This window comes from Schistocerca cancellata, chromosome 10, assembly GCF_023864275.1.
Source record: "Schistocerca cancellata isolate TAMUIC-IGC-003103 chromosome 10, iqSchCanc2.1, whole genome shotgun sequence".
Taxonomy (NCBI): Eukaryota; Metazoa; Arthropoda; class Insecta; order Orthoptera; family Acrididae; genus Schistocerca; species Schistocerca cancellata.
In genome coordinates this window covers 191,781,793-191,802,540 of record NC_064635.1, presented here as the reverse complement: position 1 = coordinate 191,802,540, position 20,748 = coordinate 191,781,793, and the positions used below count along the sequence as shown (strand labels likewise).

At 40.9% G+C, this 20,748-nt stretch overlaps 1 protein-coding gene across 1 annotated transcript in view; it reads left to right on the top strand.

Moving 5' to 3' along the window:
• Positions 1-20,748, top strand: part of LOC126106329 (uncharacterized) — a 61,338-nt gene that overhangs the window by 37,164 nt on the left and 3,426 nt on the right. The window contains exon 3 of the mRNA XM_049912576.1: positions 12,987-13,220. Coding sequence (XP_049768533.1) covers positions 12,987-13,220 — 234 coding nt within the window. The remainder of the gene's footprint in view (positions 1-12,986; positions 13,221-20,748) is intronic.

The following is a 20,748-nucleotide window of genomic DNA, read 5'->3' as shown; positions in this document are numbered from 1 at the left end:
GAGGTGTGGCCTAAAACTTTTCTCTCCCCTTGAATTTCGAATCTCAAATTTCAGGTGCGGCTTAGATTCGGGAAAAATTTTTTTCCTTGATTCCGAGTCTCATTTTTCGGGTGCGGCTTAGATTCGAGTGCGGCTTAGATTCGAATAAATACGGTAACCTCCATCACAGGCATGTAAAAAGAAGTGTTGAAATATGGGTAAAAGGAGGTGTGATGATCTTCTAATCATGTATCCACAATCATGTTGGCAGAATTGTCCACGAAATTCAGTGCCAATGTGACTCCCCCTCCCCCAACACCTTGCTATTTGAAATGTTGCTGAGCCTGAGGGTGGCACTGCAGGATGCCATGCTTTCGCACAATTACAGAGGAAAGTTGTTGACACTTTTGAGCCAAATTTTGAACTTATGCTTCACAATGGGAGACAATTAAAAAGGGTTCCGCAAAAGTGGCAATTTTTTTATATTTTGAATGGTGTATAATAGGTGTTTCGAGTGACATCTCATGGCAGCGATGGGAGCAACAAACTGGTCAGTTGCAGAGAAGGTGGCATCTGGTGGGAAGAGTGGTAAATAGCCACTGTAGCTCCAGAAAATATAATATATCATAATTTGACAAGATACTACGTCACTGCAACTCCAGAAAATATCATATATCATAAACTCCTGGAAATGGAAAAAAGAACACATTGACACCGGTGTGTCAGACCCACCATACTTGCTCCGGACACTGCGAGAGGGCTGTACAAGCAATGATCACACGCACGGCACAGCGGACACACCAGGAACCGCGGTGTTGGCCGTCGAATGGCACTAGCTGCGCAGCATTTGTGCACCGCCGCCGTCAGTGTCAGCCAGTTTGCCGTGGCATATGGAGCTCCATCGCAGTCTTTAACACTGGTAGCATGCCGCGACAGTGTGGACATGAACCGTATGTGCAGTTGACGGACTTTGAGCGAGGGCGTATAGTGGGCATGCAGGAGGCCAGGTGGACGTACCGCCGAATTGCTCAACACGTGGGGCGTGAGGTCTCCACAGTACATCGATGTTGTCGCCAGTGGTTGGCGGAAGGTGCACGTGCCCGTCGACCTGGGACCAGACCACAGCAATGCACGGATGCACGCCAAGACCGTAGGATCCTACGCAGTGCCGTAGGGAACCGCACCGCCACTTCCCAGCAATTTAGGGACACTGTTGCTCCTGGGGTATCGGTGAGGACCATTCGCAACCGTCTCCATGAAGCTGGGCTACGGTCCCGCACACCGTTAGGCCATCTTCCGCTCACGCCCCAACATCGTGCAGCCCGCCTCCAGTGGTGTCGCGACAGGCGTGAATGGAGGGACGAATGGAGACGTGTCGTCTTCAGCGATGAGAGTCGCTTCTGCCTTGGTGCCAATGATGGTCGTATGCGTGTTTGGCGCCGTGCAGGTGAGCGCCACAATCAGGACTGCATACGACCGAGGCACACAGGGCCAACACCCGGCATCATGGTGTGGGGAGCGATCTCCTACACTGGCCGTACACCACTGGTGATCGTCGAGGGGACACTGAATAGTGCACGGTACACCCAAACCGTCATCGAACCCATCGTTCTACCATTCCTAGACCGGCAAGGGAACTTGCTGTTCCAACAGGACAATGTACGTCCGCATGTATTCCGTGCCACCCAACGTGCTCTAGAAGGTGTAAGTCAACTACCCTGGCCAGCAAGATCTCCGGATCTGTCCCCCATTGAGCATGTTTGGGACTGGATGAAGCGTCGTCTCACGCGGTCTGCACGTCCAGCATGAACGCTGGTCCAACTGAGGTGCCAGGTGGAAATGGCATGGCAAGCCGTTCCACAGGACTACATCCAGCATCTCTACGATCGTCTCCATGGGAAAATAGCAGCCTGCATTGCTGCGAAAGGTGGATATACACTGTACTAGTGCCGACATTGTGCATGCTCTGTTGCCTGTGTCTATGTGCCTGTGGTTCTGTCAGTGTGATCATGTGATGTATCTGACCCCAGGAATGTGTCAATAAAGTTTCCCCTTCCTGGGACAATGAATTCACGGTGTTCTTATTTCAATTTCCAGGAGTGTAGTTTGACCAGATACTGTGTCAGACGTGGTGGTCTAGTAGTAAACTGAAACTGAAAGGTTGCGGATTTAAATCCTGGGTGCGACATTGAGATTCACCAGAAGCGAAACCTGATTAAAATTTCACATAAAAATGTAGGTCATTTGTCACTGGTTGGGGTAACTGGGGTGGGCTTCAGGCTCAAAAGTCAGCCAAATTGGTGCCCAGTTGAAAGAGATGCATAAGGTCTTTGTACTTCATGAAATTATTATTACCAGAATTTATACATATCTTCTTGTTCTAACTATACAGGATGAACATTAATAAAACTGAAAAACTGCAGGGACAGGTTCCTGGCTGGAAACGCAGGAAAAAAAGCCCTATGAACACGTGTCCAGAAATTGATGCTGTGCCTGCAATGACAACAAATCGACTCGTGACACAGTAAGAGCTACATTGCATCCACATAGCAACAGATGTTCAAAGTGGCCTCTGTGTTATGCAGTGCACGCATTTGCACATTGGTAAAGAGGACTGATGGCAGAAATGCCATAATTGTGATGGTCTGTTGCAAAAACCTTCAACAAAATCCTTCCTGTAGAGGAAAAGCTGCTGTGATAATCCTTTTGCTCATTGTAGGTGATTGGGATAGTAGCAGTTGTAATGCAGCACACACATGATCATACCTTGGCCTACACCATATTGCCGGTCCACTTTCCTGGATCTACTAGGGTTTGTCTCAATATTCTGCAGAACCCGGTCCTCCAAATCTGGTGTACACACTGTCCACTGCCTTCCTGCATGTTCATCTGTCTGAAAGGACTCATCGCCACACAAACCCCAAAAAGGGCTTGAAATGTATGTGAACATTCTTTTTTTTATGTATAGCTGCACTGCCTCTTGACTGTTTCCATCTGACTGGCCATGCACAAACACCATCTCAACAAGTTCCTGACATGAACACCAGACCATTTTAGTGCTTACAGTAAACTGCATCAGTCACACAGCATTCAACACACAAGGAACACATGGCATGTGGTCAGGAATTTTCATTCGTCATCGACCTGTACCACAACAATGATCATTTCCAGACACTTGTTCATATGATGTTTTTTCCTCAATTTCCTGTCTGGAACTCGTCCCTGCAGTTTGTCAGTTCTATTAATGTTCACCCTATATCTATGCATATACTGGTGTGCAAAACTTAAGGACAAAAGTAACTTTTGCCTGTTGTGTCACTGCCAAGTAACATAGCGTGATGAAACTTGGATTGTACAGTTGTTCCACACTGCTGGATAAATGGGACACCCTGCCACAATTCCTTCTTACCAACTGTGCAGATAGTGTGGAGCAAGTAGCAGTGTGTGTGTTGCCATCCATGCTGATCACACACCTTGTTAAGATCTGGGTCATGCCTTTTGTAATGCCTGGGGGACCATCATGAGTCGTGGTGACTTCAGTGTAGGTATTGTCTTTGAATGAAAGTGTCATTTCAGTTCGTCTCACTGCATACTTGTTTCACTTACACTCTGTACTGCACTGTAGCAGTTCTTTGTGTGTATGGTCCAAGTTTCATCGTGCTGAATTACTTGGCAGTGATAGAACATGCAAAAGTGATTTTCGTACTTAAGTTTTTCACACCAATGGTTATAAATTGTAACCCTCATCACAGTTTCTGTCTTTGTGTTCAGCCTAATCTCAGGAACTACTGTAGGGATTTTGATACAGTTTCCACTAAGAGAGAGACTGTTTCATGAAAAAGTCCTCTGTATGTAATTTATTTTCATGCAAAAGGCGTACTATGTAATTTATTATGGTACACAAGTCAAAGTGCCCAGCCGTAGGTACTTAGCGCCACCTGCATGAAACCGGGATGAGTCACTAGTACAAAATAAATTGAGTGATAGGTCAATGGGGATGAATATTACGCTACACTAGTCAAAGTGTCAACCATAGATACTTAGACGTACCCGTATGAAACCAGGGTGAGTTGCTAGTACAAAATAAATTAAGTGAATGGATCAGTGGGGATGAAATCGCTGAAGATGCACTGACATAAAATGATATCAGTGCAAATGATTTACATATGCTGAACCTGCAGTCTGATGAATATGTGGTGACAATTGGCAAATTGTGACAGACTGGCACTCACATGCAGAGTTCCTGCTTACTGTGAGCAGTCTCCCTAACAAGTAGACTATCTGAACACACCTTCAGGCCTGACTCCAACTTTTGTTTTCACTGATGTTTCCACTAATGATATCCATACACTACCATTAGTGGTTTCCTACTGGGTGTGTGAGAATAGTGTCAGAGGGGAAATGGAGTCTGTGGAGCATCTGCTCACTGGTGGGATGTTACAGCATGTTATCTGGGATGGACAATCATCAACTGATGTAGATGTTAATTCAGGGAAGTGTGTTGGGAACTTTTTTCTTCGTGTTGTATGTTAATGACTTGACAGTTAATGTTAATAGCAACTTCAGACTTTTTGCATGTGAAGCAGTTACGTAGGATGAAGCAGTATATTAAAAAAAATGGCACAAATATTCAACCAGATCTTGACAAGGTTTCAAGGTAGTGACAAGATTAAAAACTTGTTTTAAATGCTTATATGTAAAATTGTGTTCCTCACAATATTCAAAAATGTAGAGCCCTGTGACTGCAGTATCAGTGAGGCACAATCAGTCAGTGAGCTTACACAAACACCAATTTTTATGGATATGAAATGAAATGTACACTGTCTGGTCAAAAGGATCTGGACACTTACTAGTTGACATTAATACATGGTTTGTCCACCCTTTGCCTTTAAGATGGCTTTAATTCTGCTGGGGACACTTTCAGTGAAATGCCTGAATGCTTGTGGAGAAATAACAACACATTCTTCTTCGAGAGCCACAACCAGAGAAGGTGGTGATGTTGGGCACTGGGGTCTGCAGCAAAGTCGACATTTGGTTTGTGTCAGAACCCTGGGCAGGCCAGTCCATGCCGGGCACATTATTGCCCACAAACCATTGCTTTGCAGATGCTGCTTTATGACAGGTTGCATTGCCATGGTGATACAGTCGTTGTCTCCAAATTGTTCCTCCACTGTGCGTAGTACACATTGTCGTAAAATGTGTTCATACCATTACACATTTAACAGTTTCTTAAGTGTAATGGAGAGACTACACCCTGACCATGAGAAACAACCTCCACCGTGCATTTCTGTTAACACATGATGGCAGGTAACACTCTCCAGGTACTCATCTTTCATTGGACTGACACAGGGTGTAGTGTGTACAGTACAAAAAAAATGAGGATGTGGTTTGTTGTACAATATTATAAATTCAAATAGTGGCATACTTCAGCTGCTTCTTGCACTTCATATGTTCTGCCGTGTAAGATCTGCAACTCACTTTCATATTACTTTTTATTATGTACGGTTGCCTTTGTGAATTGTTCTGGTGGTCCAGCTGTTCTGTCCCACAGCCATGTATGAACTTTCTTTTCTCCTGGACTTCAGTCCTTTACATGTTGAAATATGAGATCACACAAACCATTTCGAGCTATCAAATAAACTTCAAACTCTTTTTAAGTTTCACTTCTTCATATTTTAAATTCTTCCTCTCTCACAACAATAGGTCCCCCATATGTATGTGGGTAATCCCAAAAGTAAGGTCTCCTATTTTTTGTAAGTATATAGACCTGTTTATTTCTACAATGGTTTACATCAGTTTACAGCTTGAACATTTAGCTATTTTTCAACATAATCACCATTTCTGTCGAATCATTTTTGTAGACGCTGTGGCAGTTTTTGTATGCCCATGTCATACCAGCTCGCTGCCATGCCTTTCAGAAAGTTATTAACCTCTTCTTTCACCTCGTTGTTGCAACATAAAATTCCCTTTTTGATGAGCAGCTTTGAAACATACAGGATTCTCAATGTTTTGACAGTGATTGGTAAGTTACACTAATTAACAAACATTCACAAACTTCAGTCAGCTTTGAAGCATGAAGGATCCTCAATGGTTGACAATGTAGTAAGTTGCAGTAATTACCAAATATTCATGAAGTTCATTCCAGAGGACAATCTTATTAGTTTACACAACTCTGAAAAACATTTTAAGAGTTCGGTATAAATGTTTTGCAATATGACTGCTAGCTTTTGATGTAGTAACTGCAAAATACACTCTTGTCACATATGAAATAACAATACAAAAAAAACAGGACAAAGACACAATAGTAATGTATGTTTATCTAACTAATTACTATACATGAATATAATAGAGGGAAACATTCCACGTGGGAAAAATATATTTAAAAAGAAAGATGATGAGACTTACCCAACAAAAGCGCTGGCAGGTCGATAGACACACAAATAAACACAAACATACACACAAAACTCAAGCTTTCGCAACAAACTGTTGCCTCATCAGGAAAGAGGGAAGGAGAGGGAAAGACGAAAGGATATGGGTTTTAAGGGAGAGGGTAAGGAGTCATTCCAATCCCGGGAGCGGAAAGACTTACCTTAGGGGGAAAAAAGGACAGGTATACACTCGCACACACACACATATCCATCCATACATACAAGACACAAGCAGACATTACTGCTTGTGTCTTGTATGTATGGATGGATATGTGTGTGTGTGCGAGTGTATACCTGTCCTTTTTTCCCCCTAAGGTAAGTCTTTCCGCTCCCGGGATTGGAATGACTCCTTACCCTCTCCCTTAAAACCCATATCCTTTCGTCTTTCCCTCTCCTTCCCTCTTTCCTGATGAGGCAACAGTTTGTTGCGAAAGCTTGAGTTTTGTGTGTATGTTTGTGTTTATTTGTGTGTCTATCGACCTGCCAGCGCTTTTGTTGGGTAAGTCTCATCATCTTTCTTTTTAAATATAATTACTATACATGTGACATCGTAGGCTTTCACAGCGTAATAAGTCTAAAAATTCTCTTTGATCTTGCTGCTGGGTCCTAAAATCAACTTGATTCAATATTTCAGTGATCCAGCTGTTTGTCATCTTCAGGATAATGCTGCTGCTGATGCTGAGTCCCACTGAGAACTGATGCCAGGGCTCAAATCAACGTTCTATATGGGCCTCCATACTGTATGCAATGCATCTGCCGCACACCTCAGTTGCTGCCCACCAAGACATGACAGGTGGCACCACCCTTAGTAGAACACCGGCGATATATCGCGCTTGGAGAACATTCAGACTGGCCGCATGAGAGAATGTTCTGTTTTGCTGCAGGATAGTACAGAGTTTCATGTCCTTCTGAGAGGAAATCCATTTTCTCTATTAATCAAATTATCTGCCGACCTAATTTCAGTTGCCTCTTTGTAAACACTGTTCCAAAAACTGGAAGTATTGGCAACTATTACACTTTCATCAAATTTCATCACATGTCCATCGCTTAAGAAATGTTCTGCTACCATCGATTTTTCTGGCTGTTGTTGCCTCATATGACGATGATGTTCAATGCACCTGTCCTGAACTGTGTAAATCGAGCAACCGGTACAAGCCTTCCCACGTTGACGAATTTTATATATGCCACTCTTCCTAAGACCCAAATCATCTTTCACAGAGCCGAGCAGTGCCCTAATCTTGGAAGGTGGATGAAACACTTTCTTAATGTTAAAACTTCTTAAAAAGCCATATGGTACTCTGTGACATAGAGTTCACTGAATGGCGACAACACTGATTGGTACCTGCATGCTAAGAGTTGCCATCCAGTGGCATCCTTAGGACTCTGGTACTCAGAGCATATGGCATTTCTGATGCAGACAGTTTAACCCAAGAATTTGCACATTTGGTGGCTGTTTTTAAGGAAAATGGATACTCTGAGGAGCAACTTCATTGGGCTGTGGAGTCTGGACCATCCCTAGAGTTACATGAAGAGGTGCAGGACTGTCCTCAGAGATGCATGAAGAGGACCAAAGATCTGTGGCCTTATTCTTCATGCTGGTTAAAGTATCATTTGAGATTGGAAGAGTTTTAAGGAGTTTTAACTTTTAAACATGTGTTTCATCCACCTTCCAAGATTAGGGAACTACTCAGCTCTGTGAAAGAAGACTTGAGGCTTAGAAAGCCTGGCATATATAAAATTCTGTGTCAGTTTTGGGAGGCTTACATTGGCCATTCAGTCCACAGAGATTAGGACATGTGCATGGAACATTGCTGTCATATGAGGCTACAACATCCAGAAAAATTGGCAGTAGCAGAACATTGCTTAAACATGTGATGAAATTTGATGAAACTGTGATAGTTGCCAACACTTCTGGTTTTTTGGAACAGTGTTTAGAAAGAGGCAATTGAAATTAGGTTGGCAGATAATTTGATTAATAGAGACAATAGGCTTCCTCTTAGCAGGACATGGAACCTTGTACTATCCCGCATCAAAACAGATCATTCTTCGGTGTGGCTAGTCCAAGTGTTCAAAAATAGCCTCTGAGCATGATATATCATTGCCACCAGTGTTCCACTAAGGGCAGTGCGAGTTCCCCAGTGTTGGTGGGCAGCAACTGTGGTGGGCAGCACATGCACCGTGTACGATATAGAGGTCTACATAGGATGTTGATTTGCAGCCCTGGCATCAGTGGGACTCAGCAGCAGAATTATCCTGAAGATGGCGAACAGGTGGATAGGTGAAATATTGAATTTAATTGATTTTAGGATTAGGCAGAGAAGCCAAAGAGACTTTGTAATTGCTGTAATCTTAGTAACTATTCATTGGGTGAGCAATGTTGACAAAAAGGGGGTTCCTGAAGTGTGCTGGTAAAATCTTGAGAAAGAACAATTTTGTGGTTTGAATAATCAACCAGCTAAAATATTATTTTAGGTAAATTAGACATTTTTGTAACTGGAAAAATTAGGGCAATGAAACTATGGTATTGGATACAGAAAGAAGTAAATTTTAAGATTTGATCAGTCTGGAACACGAAAAGTTTGCATACAAATATCTTTTGAAATACATAGTTTTTGGAAAAAGTAGGACATTTGTTGAAAGGAGGAGAATGAGGGCTTTTAAATTATCTATATGGAAACAACTCTTTGCTCGTTGTAAACTTCGCCTTCATCTTGTCTCCTTGCACAATAAATCAAGAATATTTCTTTAGAAAAAATATTTCCAAGAGATCTAACTCGTTTTCTTGCGGCTGCACACCCAAAACTTAATGGAACAGTCTTTGCACCGCCAAAACCTGAAGATTCACAACAAGTAAAATTGCCCATATCACAGTAAGTATTTGTTGCTAAACATATTATAGTGGGGATACTAAGTCACAGTCAGGCACAAAGAAAAGATTGCTAAACACATAAGCTTTTGTTGAAAAGGCCTTCTTCTGAATTAGACAACACACACACACACACGCACACACACACACACACACACACACACAAATGCAAACACAACTCACACATACATGACCACTATCTCTTGCTGTTGAGGCCAGACTGTGGCTTTCTTCTGCAGATGCATTTTCTATGGCTAAATGGGTAAGCATCGGACTATGAATCCAAAGTTCCAGGGTTCATTCCTCAATCAGTCCTATGTTTTTTTTCCGATTATTAGTTCATTCACCTCTGACATAAATTTTGTGATCATGTTATAGTATTAGGGGAATATCTCAACTTACAATTTCAACTAACAAGTTAGATACTGCGGGAGTTGAATGATTATTGCACATAGTAGGGACAAGGAAAAAGATGAAATTGATCTAAATGCCTTATCCAAAAATTCTCTTTAGCAGTCTCTCAGGGAACTAACTTGACAAGGTAACATCTAATATGTCCCAGCTATAAACAGATCTGAACTTTTGACTCATTTAACATGGAGCAGGGAAACAGTGGTTATAATGTTGTTATAACATCGCTGACTACAGGTGTAAATAGGAATGCAAAGCAAGGTAGGAAGATATTTGTGCTTAGTGTCAAAAGAAATAGTTTATGACTACTGATCAGGTAGCAAAAAACATTGCTATCTCGGAACATGAAAATGTGGAGTATAAATGGACAAAGTGCAAGAGTGTTCTCTTCACCATAGATTTAAATGTAGCCAAAGCATCATCAACAAACAAACAGAAAGACAAATTAATGTTGCACCATGTATGAAGTGTTTAATGAATTCAAAATTAAAATTTTATCTACTTATTTGACAAAAAGTTCTAATAAGTTTTTTCATGTGTTAAAAAAGTAAATGGATCAAAGTCATTGGTCCAGACTCTCAGTGACCGTAATGACATTGGAGCGGAGTATGACAGAGAGAAGGGCAAACTACTAAATTCCTCTTCTTGAAGTAGTTTCACTGAGAAAAATGATACTGCAGATTCCTCTTTAAAATTATTGCATGAACATTAGAATGACAGGTATTAAAGTAAGTGGTGATGGGATAGAAAAAGTTGAAACCACGCAGCAGAGGAAAGGTGGTTCAACCTGATGGGATACCCATATGATTCTACACAGTGTGGATGTGAAAGAATTTGCTTCTTTTCTAGCAGCCTACTGTACGCCACCAGAGGAATGAAGGAATCCAACTGATTTGAAAAATACATTGGTTATTTCCATTTTCAATAAGGGCTGTCGAACAAATGCACACAGCTAAAAACCCACATGTCATTCTGTTGTAGAATTTTAGAACATGTTTTATGCCTGCATATTATGAGGGAGAGACAGGTAATATACAATATGTAAAAGAGCCAAGAGAGAATAATAAGAGTCGATGACCAAGAACAAAGTGCTTGGATTAAAAAGGGTGTAAGACAGGGATGTAGAGTTTCGCCTCTACTGTTCAATCTGTACATGGAACAAGCAAAGATGGCATTAAAAGAAAGGTTCAGGAATGGAATTAAATTTCAAGGTGAAAGGATATCAATGATATGATTTGCAGATGATATTGCTATCCTGGGTGAAAGGACATTGCTATCCTGAGTGAAAGTGAAGAAGAATTACATAATCTGCTGAATGGAATGAACGGTCTAATGAGAACAAACTACGGACTGAGGGTAAATCGAAGAAAGATGAAAGTAATGAGAAGTAGCAGAAATGAGAACAGTGAGAAACTTAACATCAGGATTGATTGTCATGAAGTAGATGAACTGAAGGAATAATTCTACTGCCTAGACAGCAAAATAACCAATGACAGATAGAGCAAGGAGAACATCATTGGCAAAAAGGGCATTTCTCGCCTAGAGAAGTCTACTAGTGTCAAACATAGGCCTTAATTTGAGGAAGAAATTCCTGAGAATGTACATTTGGAGTACAGCATTGTATGATAGTGAAACATGGACTGGAACAGAAGAGAATTGAAGCATTTGAGATGTGGTGCTATGGATGGAAGTTGAAAATTAGGTCGACTGATAAGCTGAGGAATGAGGAGGTTCTGTGCAAAATTAGAGAGGAAAGGAATATGTGGAAAACATTGCCAAGGAGGAGGGAGAAGATGACAGGACATTTGTTTAGAAGACTTCAGGGAATGACTTCCATGGTACTAGAGGGATCTGTAGAAGGCAAAAATTGTAGAGAAGGACAGAGATTGGAATACGTCCAGCAAATAATTGAGGACTAAGGTTGCAAGTGATACTCTGGGGTGAAGAAATTGGCACAGGAGGAAAATTCTTGGTGGGCCACATCAAACTAGTCAGAAGACTGGTTACTTAAAAAAATGTGACCTTTCTGGAAATTGAAAATTTCCCCTGTAGGAATCAACATGTATTCTGCTAACAATGATCAAGTGAAATCGACCTTCCTCTGTTTGTCTGTGAGACCCTGAAGGCAGCAGATAGCAGCTCACAGGTTGATCCTCATTTGATACAGTTCTACACAGTTGTCTAATGAGCAAAATATATGATTATGAAATATCAGGGGTGGCTGAGTGTTGAAGTGCCAGATAAAGGATCCACAGGTCTCAGGTTCCATCCCAGTCAGTCCTAGAATTTTTATCTATCACTTATCACTTCTTTCACTCCAAGTTTAGTGAGAAAACAATCAGAAAAGTCTTTCAAATTGTGGTTCAACTTTCCCAGAGACAACGTTCTTACTTTCCTGCTATAGAACATAATTCAGGGCATGTATATCTATCCTTACAGGCAGAATCTCACAAGTGTTAAGGAAAGGAATTCTAGACATATCATGACTTTTATCAACTCCTTTTTCTTTTGTCCCCCCCCCCTTCCCTCCCTCCCCCCCTCTCTCTCTCTCTCTCTCTCTCTCTCTCTCTCTCTCTCCCCCTTCTCTCTTTCTCCCTCTAGAAACCTCAATAATGTGTCTGAAATGTGCCAAATTGGAAGTGATGATATGATCATATTTACAGTAATGAAGTACCAAAAATTTCTCTCAACTCAGTTTCTATTAGGACTGCATTCCACATTTCTAAATAAAATTGGTTTATTACTAGGTGATGCTCATTTTTTCCATTTATACAAAATTTGTGACACAGATCATTTAACATAACTGCAGATGTGCAGTTGTGTATTGCATTTGTTTGAAAGTTGTAATAAAACTGCTACTAGAGTAATGCTTACCAGCACACTTTTCGCTTGCTAAATTCCTTGAAATTTCTTAAAAAATTACCAGTTACAGCAATCTTTCCCTAAACATTCCAGTTCTTATTGCCAATGGGACATTCTTTAAACTGTATGGTAAGGTGTTCTGATGTGTGGATTCAAGTGGCCAATATACAGATTCCCTGAATGTGAAATTGTAGCACCTCAGAAACCTTGGAGATGTGAGCACATTTGTATTTGTTTTCCCCTTCTGGATCAGCCTTATTATCGACTCTGAACATATGTCTGTTTCCTTCTGAAAGACCCTACACACACATTCGGAATGTTGTCTGTTTAATGGTGTTCTAAATTTTCAGGTTATAATGTATTTTGCATATCAAAAGCATAATTAATACACTAATCCATATGGATATAAAACTGATAACTGTATCATAATTACATTGCAGCTGGTGCCGAGATACTGCAGCCCACACTCTGTGCAGTAAATGTGGCAGATTTGGCACTCATGGGAAAGTGCATAGCAGCACTGACATGGGATCATTAGTGTGGTTTCCTCTTCCAGAACATGTTATGGATAACAATATCACTGACCCTCCAAGGTGTCATATGCTTGATAATAAATCTCTTGGTATTGAAAGAAATCTTGCTGAGCAATTGGTGTCTCTAGTCTCTGCATTCAGGTAGGTTTTATAACGTTATTTTAGTAATTAGCTCATCTGTTGTTCCTGTAACATGCTTCCATATTAGTAAAGAAACAAATGTAAATTGATGAAGAGAGTTGTAAAGTTTTAAAAATAATACATAATGGATAAGAATTGTAAAAAATATGTTACAGTTTTCAAATTATGAGGCAAATTGTATGCAATACACAATCACATATTTCTAAATACTCCTTCAAAACATGTTTTAATGGCTCAGTTCATCTTCTTCATATGAATAACAAAATTTCATCTGATAACTCAGGTGACTACAACACACATAATAACTTACATGTATCTGTAGTTTTATTCTAAAATTTTAATGTTATCTTCATACTTGGGTAATGTGAAGTTCTGGTAGAATGTAAATAATTTAAGAGTAAAGGTATCAACTCACTGAAGAGTAGAGGTCATGATTCGTCCATTTTATTTACTTATTTTATTTAAAATTGAGAGCAAAGCAATATCTCATTTTGTTCACAAGACTGAAAACTATGGGAAGGAAAATGTAGCCAAAATATTAATGAACAATAAGAAATATGTGAAACAGATATAAAATACAATATCATTACAAAGGCTGGACAACACAGACTTAACCTTTTTGCTGCTACAAACGTGCTTTCTGCATTCTGTGCTGAGGCAGCTTTCTTATGGCTAGACTGCTCGCCAAATGCTGGTGCCTGTGCTGAAACATGGCTTTCCAGCCAATATAAAATATTTATTATCCAATTTTTCAAAAACTGTGAGATGAAAAAATCTTATTTTTGCACATCTTACAGTGTGATACCTTCACTTGATAAAGAACTGAATTTCTTTTCGTTATCTATTGTATTTATTTTATTTACTTATTTTATTTAAAACTGAGAGCAAAAAATTATCTCATTTTGTTCTCAAGTTATTGGGTTTTATATCTAACAGACGATAGGTGCGACACACCCAGTTCCATCTATGTGGACTTGATGGCTGCTATGAAATACTTCTCACCCATTGAAAAAGAAAGTTTAAAAAATTTTATTTTTGCTCATCTTACAAACTGATATCTCTGCTTTGTAAAGGACTGAATTTAATTTGTTATATGCCATAATTATTGTGCTGCATCAACTTAAGCAAAACATTGCACGAAATTTTAAAAATTTTGCAGAAGTAAAAACATATTGTGTAAACTCTGTATATGGTTGATATTAGCTCATACATTGCAGGAAATGATGTGTAGATAAGATACTGAAGTTATACTTAAAGTTGAGAGCAGAAGAATATGTCATTTCATTTTGAGTTATTGGATTTTCTAACCGAAAGACAGTTACGCATGACGCGCCCATTCACATCCCTGCACATTGCGAATCATGGGTCATAAAAATCATCATATCTTATAAACAATTAAAGATACTGAAACAAGGTCTTTTTTGAAAATTGTAGCACACAATGAGGGTTATATAATGTATGATAAGTTACGGAAACTTTTTTATTCACTGAGATATGTAAGTAACTTGTCTGCAGCAGTGAGAGGTCAGCAGTTCAGGATGCATTCAAACATCCATAGCACTGTAGGAAAATCCAAATGGTGCATGTCTACACATCCATAACACCTGGCAAACAGCATACACACCCACAGCAGCTAAAGGGTTGTGAACAAAGGGGAGTTTGCATTGATATGAATATAGTAATGGAAAGTTCTGATAGAATATGAATAACTTAGGAGTAAATGTGACAACTTACCGAATAGTAGAAATGATGAATCATCAACAGGGACATAAACAAGACTGAAAACTTTGTGAAGAAAAATGTCGGGAAAGATACGGAGTATTTTTCAGAAGTGATTACAATGCATAAATACAAATAACCCCTGTTATGTATATTTTTAAAGATTGTGGCAAACACAAAATGAACGCATGTAATATTGACTGCAACAAATGGGAGGAACTTTCCAAAGACTGCTGTAGATGGAGGAAACTCTTGATGGATGGCAGCAAGGTGCACTATGCCACGTGGCTCAACACCTTAGCTGCAAAACGAGCATATAGACAAGCACCTCGAATAAACCCATCTTTCATGGTGACACGGGTATACATGTGCCCATCTGTGGGCTCTTGGATTGGAAAATGGGCTCTCACATTGGAGCTCCTAAATCACCAGCAAAAGTGTCTGCATGATGCTACATGGAACTTCCATTAGGATGAGTAGGCCATTGATGGTTGATAATTATTTATATTTATACTCATCTACACAATAAAATTCTTTTTGTACATATTAAATAATTCTTTAGAAGTTACTGAAATGTCTTCACTCTCATACTGTCATGTGGTCCTATTTGAGGACCATTTTCAACAGCTCTGTCTGTGTGGTATACTTCTCAGCTGGTTCTTATTTTTTGTATCATGTCAGTTAACATCTACATTTTTAGGAATGTTGGAGATGAGGTACTAGCAGAACTAAAGCTATGAGGATGGGGCATGAGTCGTGCTTGGGCAGCTCAGTTGGTATAGCACTTGCCCGCGAAAGGCAAAGGTCCCGAGTTCGAGTGTCGGTCCGGCACACAGTTTTAATCTGCCAGGAAGTTTCATCTACATTTTTTCCTTGCAATTCTTTCTCTTTTCTTAATTTTACTAGTGTTCTGTACACATGCTTAGATAGAAATGTCAATATTTTTAGATTTTGGAAGACAGTTATGCGGGAGTCAGTTTGCTTCTTATTCAGTGCAATAGGTGGAAAACTTAGAAAGAGATCCTGCTTGTGTGAAACCTTTGTTTGTGTGCAGGGGAAGTTATTGCCAACATTGAAGTAGTCGTATATTAATTGTACTCTCGGGCTTCTTCCATTGACTATCGTGTAGACCTTCATATATTTTATCTTTGATTTTATACTGTTTGATGATCTTAGGTTATATGTGTCTTCTGAGTCATTTACTTAATAACAATCAAAAGTCTTTATACAATCATTTGTACACAGGCTTGTAATCTATGATTTATAACGTTAACTAAATTATATGTATTTTACCAAATATAATGTGACTTACCAAACGAAAGTGCTGGCAGGTCGATAGACACACAAACATACACACAAAATTCAAGCTTTCACAACCAACGGTTGCTTCATCAGGAAAGAGGGAAGGAGAGGGAAAGACGAAAGGATGTGGGTTTTAAGGGAGAGGGTAAGGAGTCATTCCAATCCCGGGAGCGGAAAGACTTACCTGAGGGGGAAAAAAGGACAGGTATACACTCGCACACACACACATATCCATCTGCACATACACAGACACAAGCAGACATTTGTAAAGGCAAAGAGTTTGGGCAGAGATGTCAGTCGAGGCGGAAGTACAGAAGCAAAGATGTTGTTGAAAGACAGGTGAGGTATGAGCGGCGGCAAATTTAAATTAGCGGAGATTGAGGCCTGGTGGATAACGAGAAGAGAGGATATGCTGAAGGGCAAGTTCCCATCTCCGGAGTTCTGACAGGTTGGTGTTAGTGGGAAGTATCCAGATAACCCGGATGGTGTAACACTGTGCCAAGATGTGCTGGCCGTGCACCAAGGCATGTTTAGCCACAGGGTGATCCTCATTACCAACAAACTCTGTCTGCCTGTGTCCATTCATGCGAATGGACAGTTTGTTGCTGGTCATTCCCACATAGAAAGCTTCACAGTGTAGGCAGGTCAGTTGGTAAATCACGTGGGTGCTTTCACACGTGGCTCTGCCTTTGATCGTGTACAACTTCTGGGTTACAGGACTGGAGTAGGTGGTGGTTGGAGGGTGCATGGGACAGGTTTTACACCGGGGGCGGTTGCAAGGGTAGGAGACAGAGGGTAGGGAAGGTGGTTTGGGGATTTCGTAGGGGTGAACTAAGAGGTTACGAAGGTTAGGTGGACGGCGGAAAGACACTCTTGGTGGAATGGGGAGGATTTCATGAAGGATAGATCTCATTTCAGGGCAGGATTTGAGGAAGTTGTATCCCTGCTGGAGAGCCACATTCAGAGTCTGATCCAGTCCCGGAAAGTATCCTGTCACAAGTGGGGCACTTTTGGGGTTCTTCTGTGGGAGGTTCTGGGTTTGAGGAGATGAGGAAGTGGCTCTGGTTATTTGCTTCTGTACCAGGTTGGGAGGGTAGTTGCGGGATGCGAAAGCTGTTTTCAGGTTGTTGATGTAATGGTTCAGGGATTCCGGACTGGAGCAGATTCGTTTGCCACGAAGACCTAGGTTGTAGGGAAGGGACCGTTTGATGTGGAATGGGTGGCAGCTGTCATAATGGAGGTACTGTTGCTTGTTGGTGGGTTTGATGTGGACGGATGTGTGAAGCTGGCCATTGGACAGGTGGAGGTCAACGTCAAGGAAAGTGGCATGGGATTTGGAGTAGGACCAGGTGAATCTGATGGAACCAAAGGAGTTGAGGTTGGAGAGGAAATTCTGGAGTTGTTCTTCACTGTGAGTCCAGATCATGAAGATGTCATCAATAAATCTGTACCAAACTTTGGGTTGGCAGGCCTGGGTAACCAGGAAGGCTTCCTCTAAGCGATCCATGAATAGGTTGGCGTACGAGGGGGCCATCCTGGTACCCATGGCTGTTCCCTTTAATTGTTGGTATGTCTGGCCTTCGAAAGTGAAGAAGTTGTGGGTCAGGATGAAGCTGGCTAAGGTAATGAGGAAAGAGGTTTTAGGTAGAGTGGCAGGTGATCGGCATGAAAGGAATATTTGTGTATAAGGATGTGGCATCAATGGTTACAAGGATGGTTTTTGGTATGCTGATGAGTTATTTGTGAGAATTATGCATTTTTGATCCATCTGACATACTGGTCTGTAAGAACGGACTATTACTTTGATGTATGTAATGTATAGTTCAGAGATGTTTCGTTCTTTTTGTCTATGTACATTACTTACATTTTCCTGTTGTTGTTTAGTATTTCAGTGATGATGGTTATAAAAACCAAAACAGGTAGAGAATGAAGTTGAATGTGTACAGCTGACAGCTATGACCATGCTTTTCTTCAGATATCTAGCAAGTTACCTATGTAAAGTAATAACTCTTGAAGAAACAATAATAACCTGGAGAATGGGGAAGGTTGAGGTTTCATGGGGAAAGCAAGAAATAAGAAAAGGAGGAAAAGAAGGCAGCAGGAATTTGAGGCTGAAATGAAGTCAGTGGAATGTAGTTGGAGGGGGGGGGGGGGGGGGGGTGAACGGTATGTTGCAGAGATATTTTCCACCAGAAGAATTGGAGAGGGAAGCAGGAAAGGGGGGGGGGGGAGTTTCCAAATGAAATGGACTGTAAAGCAGCCATATTTGTTCAACCACATTATGCTGAGAATTGTATGCTGCAACTGTGGGGTCAAATGGTCCACGTTTAAATGTGTGTAGAGGTTCTGATAAAATGTATAAATGATGAAGATATTTTCACTAGTTGCCCAGACTTCTCTTATTTCTCACAGGCTGGTGGGTAATGAGGTATCAGATGTGTTTAGATAAGCCCAGCAGTATTTTGGACTATTTTCTTTTTTTTTACATAGTAGCTACATAGCAAGATTTTTAAAAGCACTTATTTGATGCTCCTAGTGACTAGTTCGTTTTGAGTTCCTGCTCTGCTGTAGTATGGAGTGTGGTTTTCCAGCAATAAAATTATTCTTTTGATTATGAGCATCTGTGAAAAGTCTGTTTCTAGAGAAAATTTCAGTTTAAAGATCAGTCTTTATTACACAGTTTTTGATCCTAAAAAAATATTTAATTGTGTTTTTGTGTTTTTGAGGTTTGACAATGGGCAAATTAAAAAAAAAATAATAAATAAATAAAATCAGATTTAGCCACCTCCATATACACCAACATCCCTCATGCCAGTGACATTACCACTATTAAACACTACCTTTCCAAATGTCCATCAGACTCGAAACCCACTATCTGATTCCTTATACAATTTACGAATGACATCCTGACACACAACTACTTTTGCTTTGAAGGGAAGGTGTACAAACAAATCTAGCCACAGCCATGGGTGCCCACAAGTCTCACTCCTGTGCTAACCTTTTTATAGACCACCTTGAGGAAACTTTCTTACCCTCTCAAAACCCCAAACCTCCTGGTCCAGTTCAGGTTCATTGATGATATCTTCATGATCTGGCGTCAGGGCTAAGACTGCATTCCTCATTCCTTCACAGCCTCAACACCTTCCCTCCCATCTGCTTCACCTGATCCCTCTCAACCCAGCCTCCTCAAAGGGCACTGACCTCCACCTCTCTGATTGCTCTGTCCACATTAAATCCCCCAACCACCAACAGTGCCTGCATTTAGACAATTGCCATCCCTTCCACGCTAGGTGTCCATTAGGATGAATGGCCACTGGCAAATTGATGCCATGAACAAAAGTTGGCCACATGTGGGCACAACATGCAGATGAGTATAACATGCTCTGTTTCAGTGCCTGCTTCACAACCCAGGCCGCCTGTATGCTTCCCACCACCAGGTTCTCTGACCTACACAGATGAGAGTTATCCTTGAAACACATCTTTTGCTCCTGTCATCATCTTGGTCTCAACCTTCTGTAACTAACTGTCCCCACACCCTCCACCCAACAGTTTCCCCCTGCTCCATCCTATCAACCTCTCTTTATTCACATCACCTTCAGTGTGTTCACTCCCCACCAGCTTTGATACCCATGCATCACTTGCCTAGCCTGTGCACCTGCCATCCCTCTTTCCAGCATTCCTACCAGGCTGCCCTTCTTCAAGCTGCTAGCCATCCACTCGAAGCCTCTCTTCCTGTCTCCTGTCTCTCTCTCTCTCTCTCTCTCTCTCTCTCTCTCTCTCTCTCTCTCTCTCTCTCTAGCCACCCCACCTGACACAGCCCCATCCCAAACCTAGTCCACCTGCGTAACTGCAGAACTGGCATTACGTGTCATGTAAGGGCATAGGTGTGTGTATGCATGCATGTCTATGTGTGTGTGTGTGGGTTTTTTTTCTGTGTGTATTTGTGCTCTAGCTCGAAAAAGGATTACTCTTAAAAGTTAGCACATTTTCCTTCTTTTTTTGCGTACGCCTGTTGATGTCTCAACACTTCTGTTTTATGGTGAGTGGTCACCTTTGCTTGAAAAGTATGGAAATAAATGAAATTTATGTTTCACCTCAATTTATTTCAGTTATGTTTAGCATCAATATACGTTACGGTTGCATTACATGTGTGCTTGCTTTTCTGCTGCTAAAGCCATTTAGCTCTATAGCCACTTGTCAATAGAGCACACTAACTGTATAGTGTGCATAAAATAAAACATGGCACTGTTGGCTGTGAATAATGGCAGAATCAGCATCAATAGAATTCGTGTGGTATAGGCATGTCTCCAGTCAGTAACAACTTCAATTAGCAAACAGTACTGTTTGGAGTATCATTTTACATTATGATTTGTAGCAATAAGATTTCAGTTTTGAATGCAAAAAATCATTTAAGTGATTGTTACTTCTGTGTGTCACACTTTCTTTTATTGAGATACTGTTTGCAACAGTTTTGTTTTATATGCTGTCTTCTCTGCGAAAGTAGTGC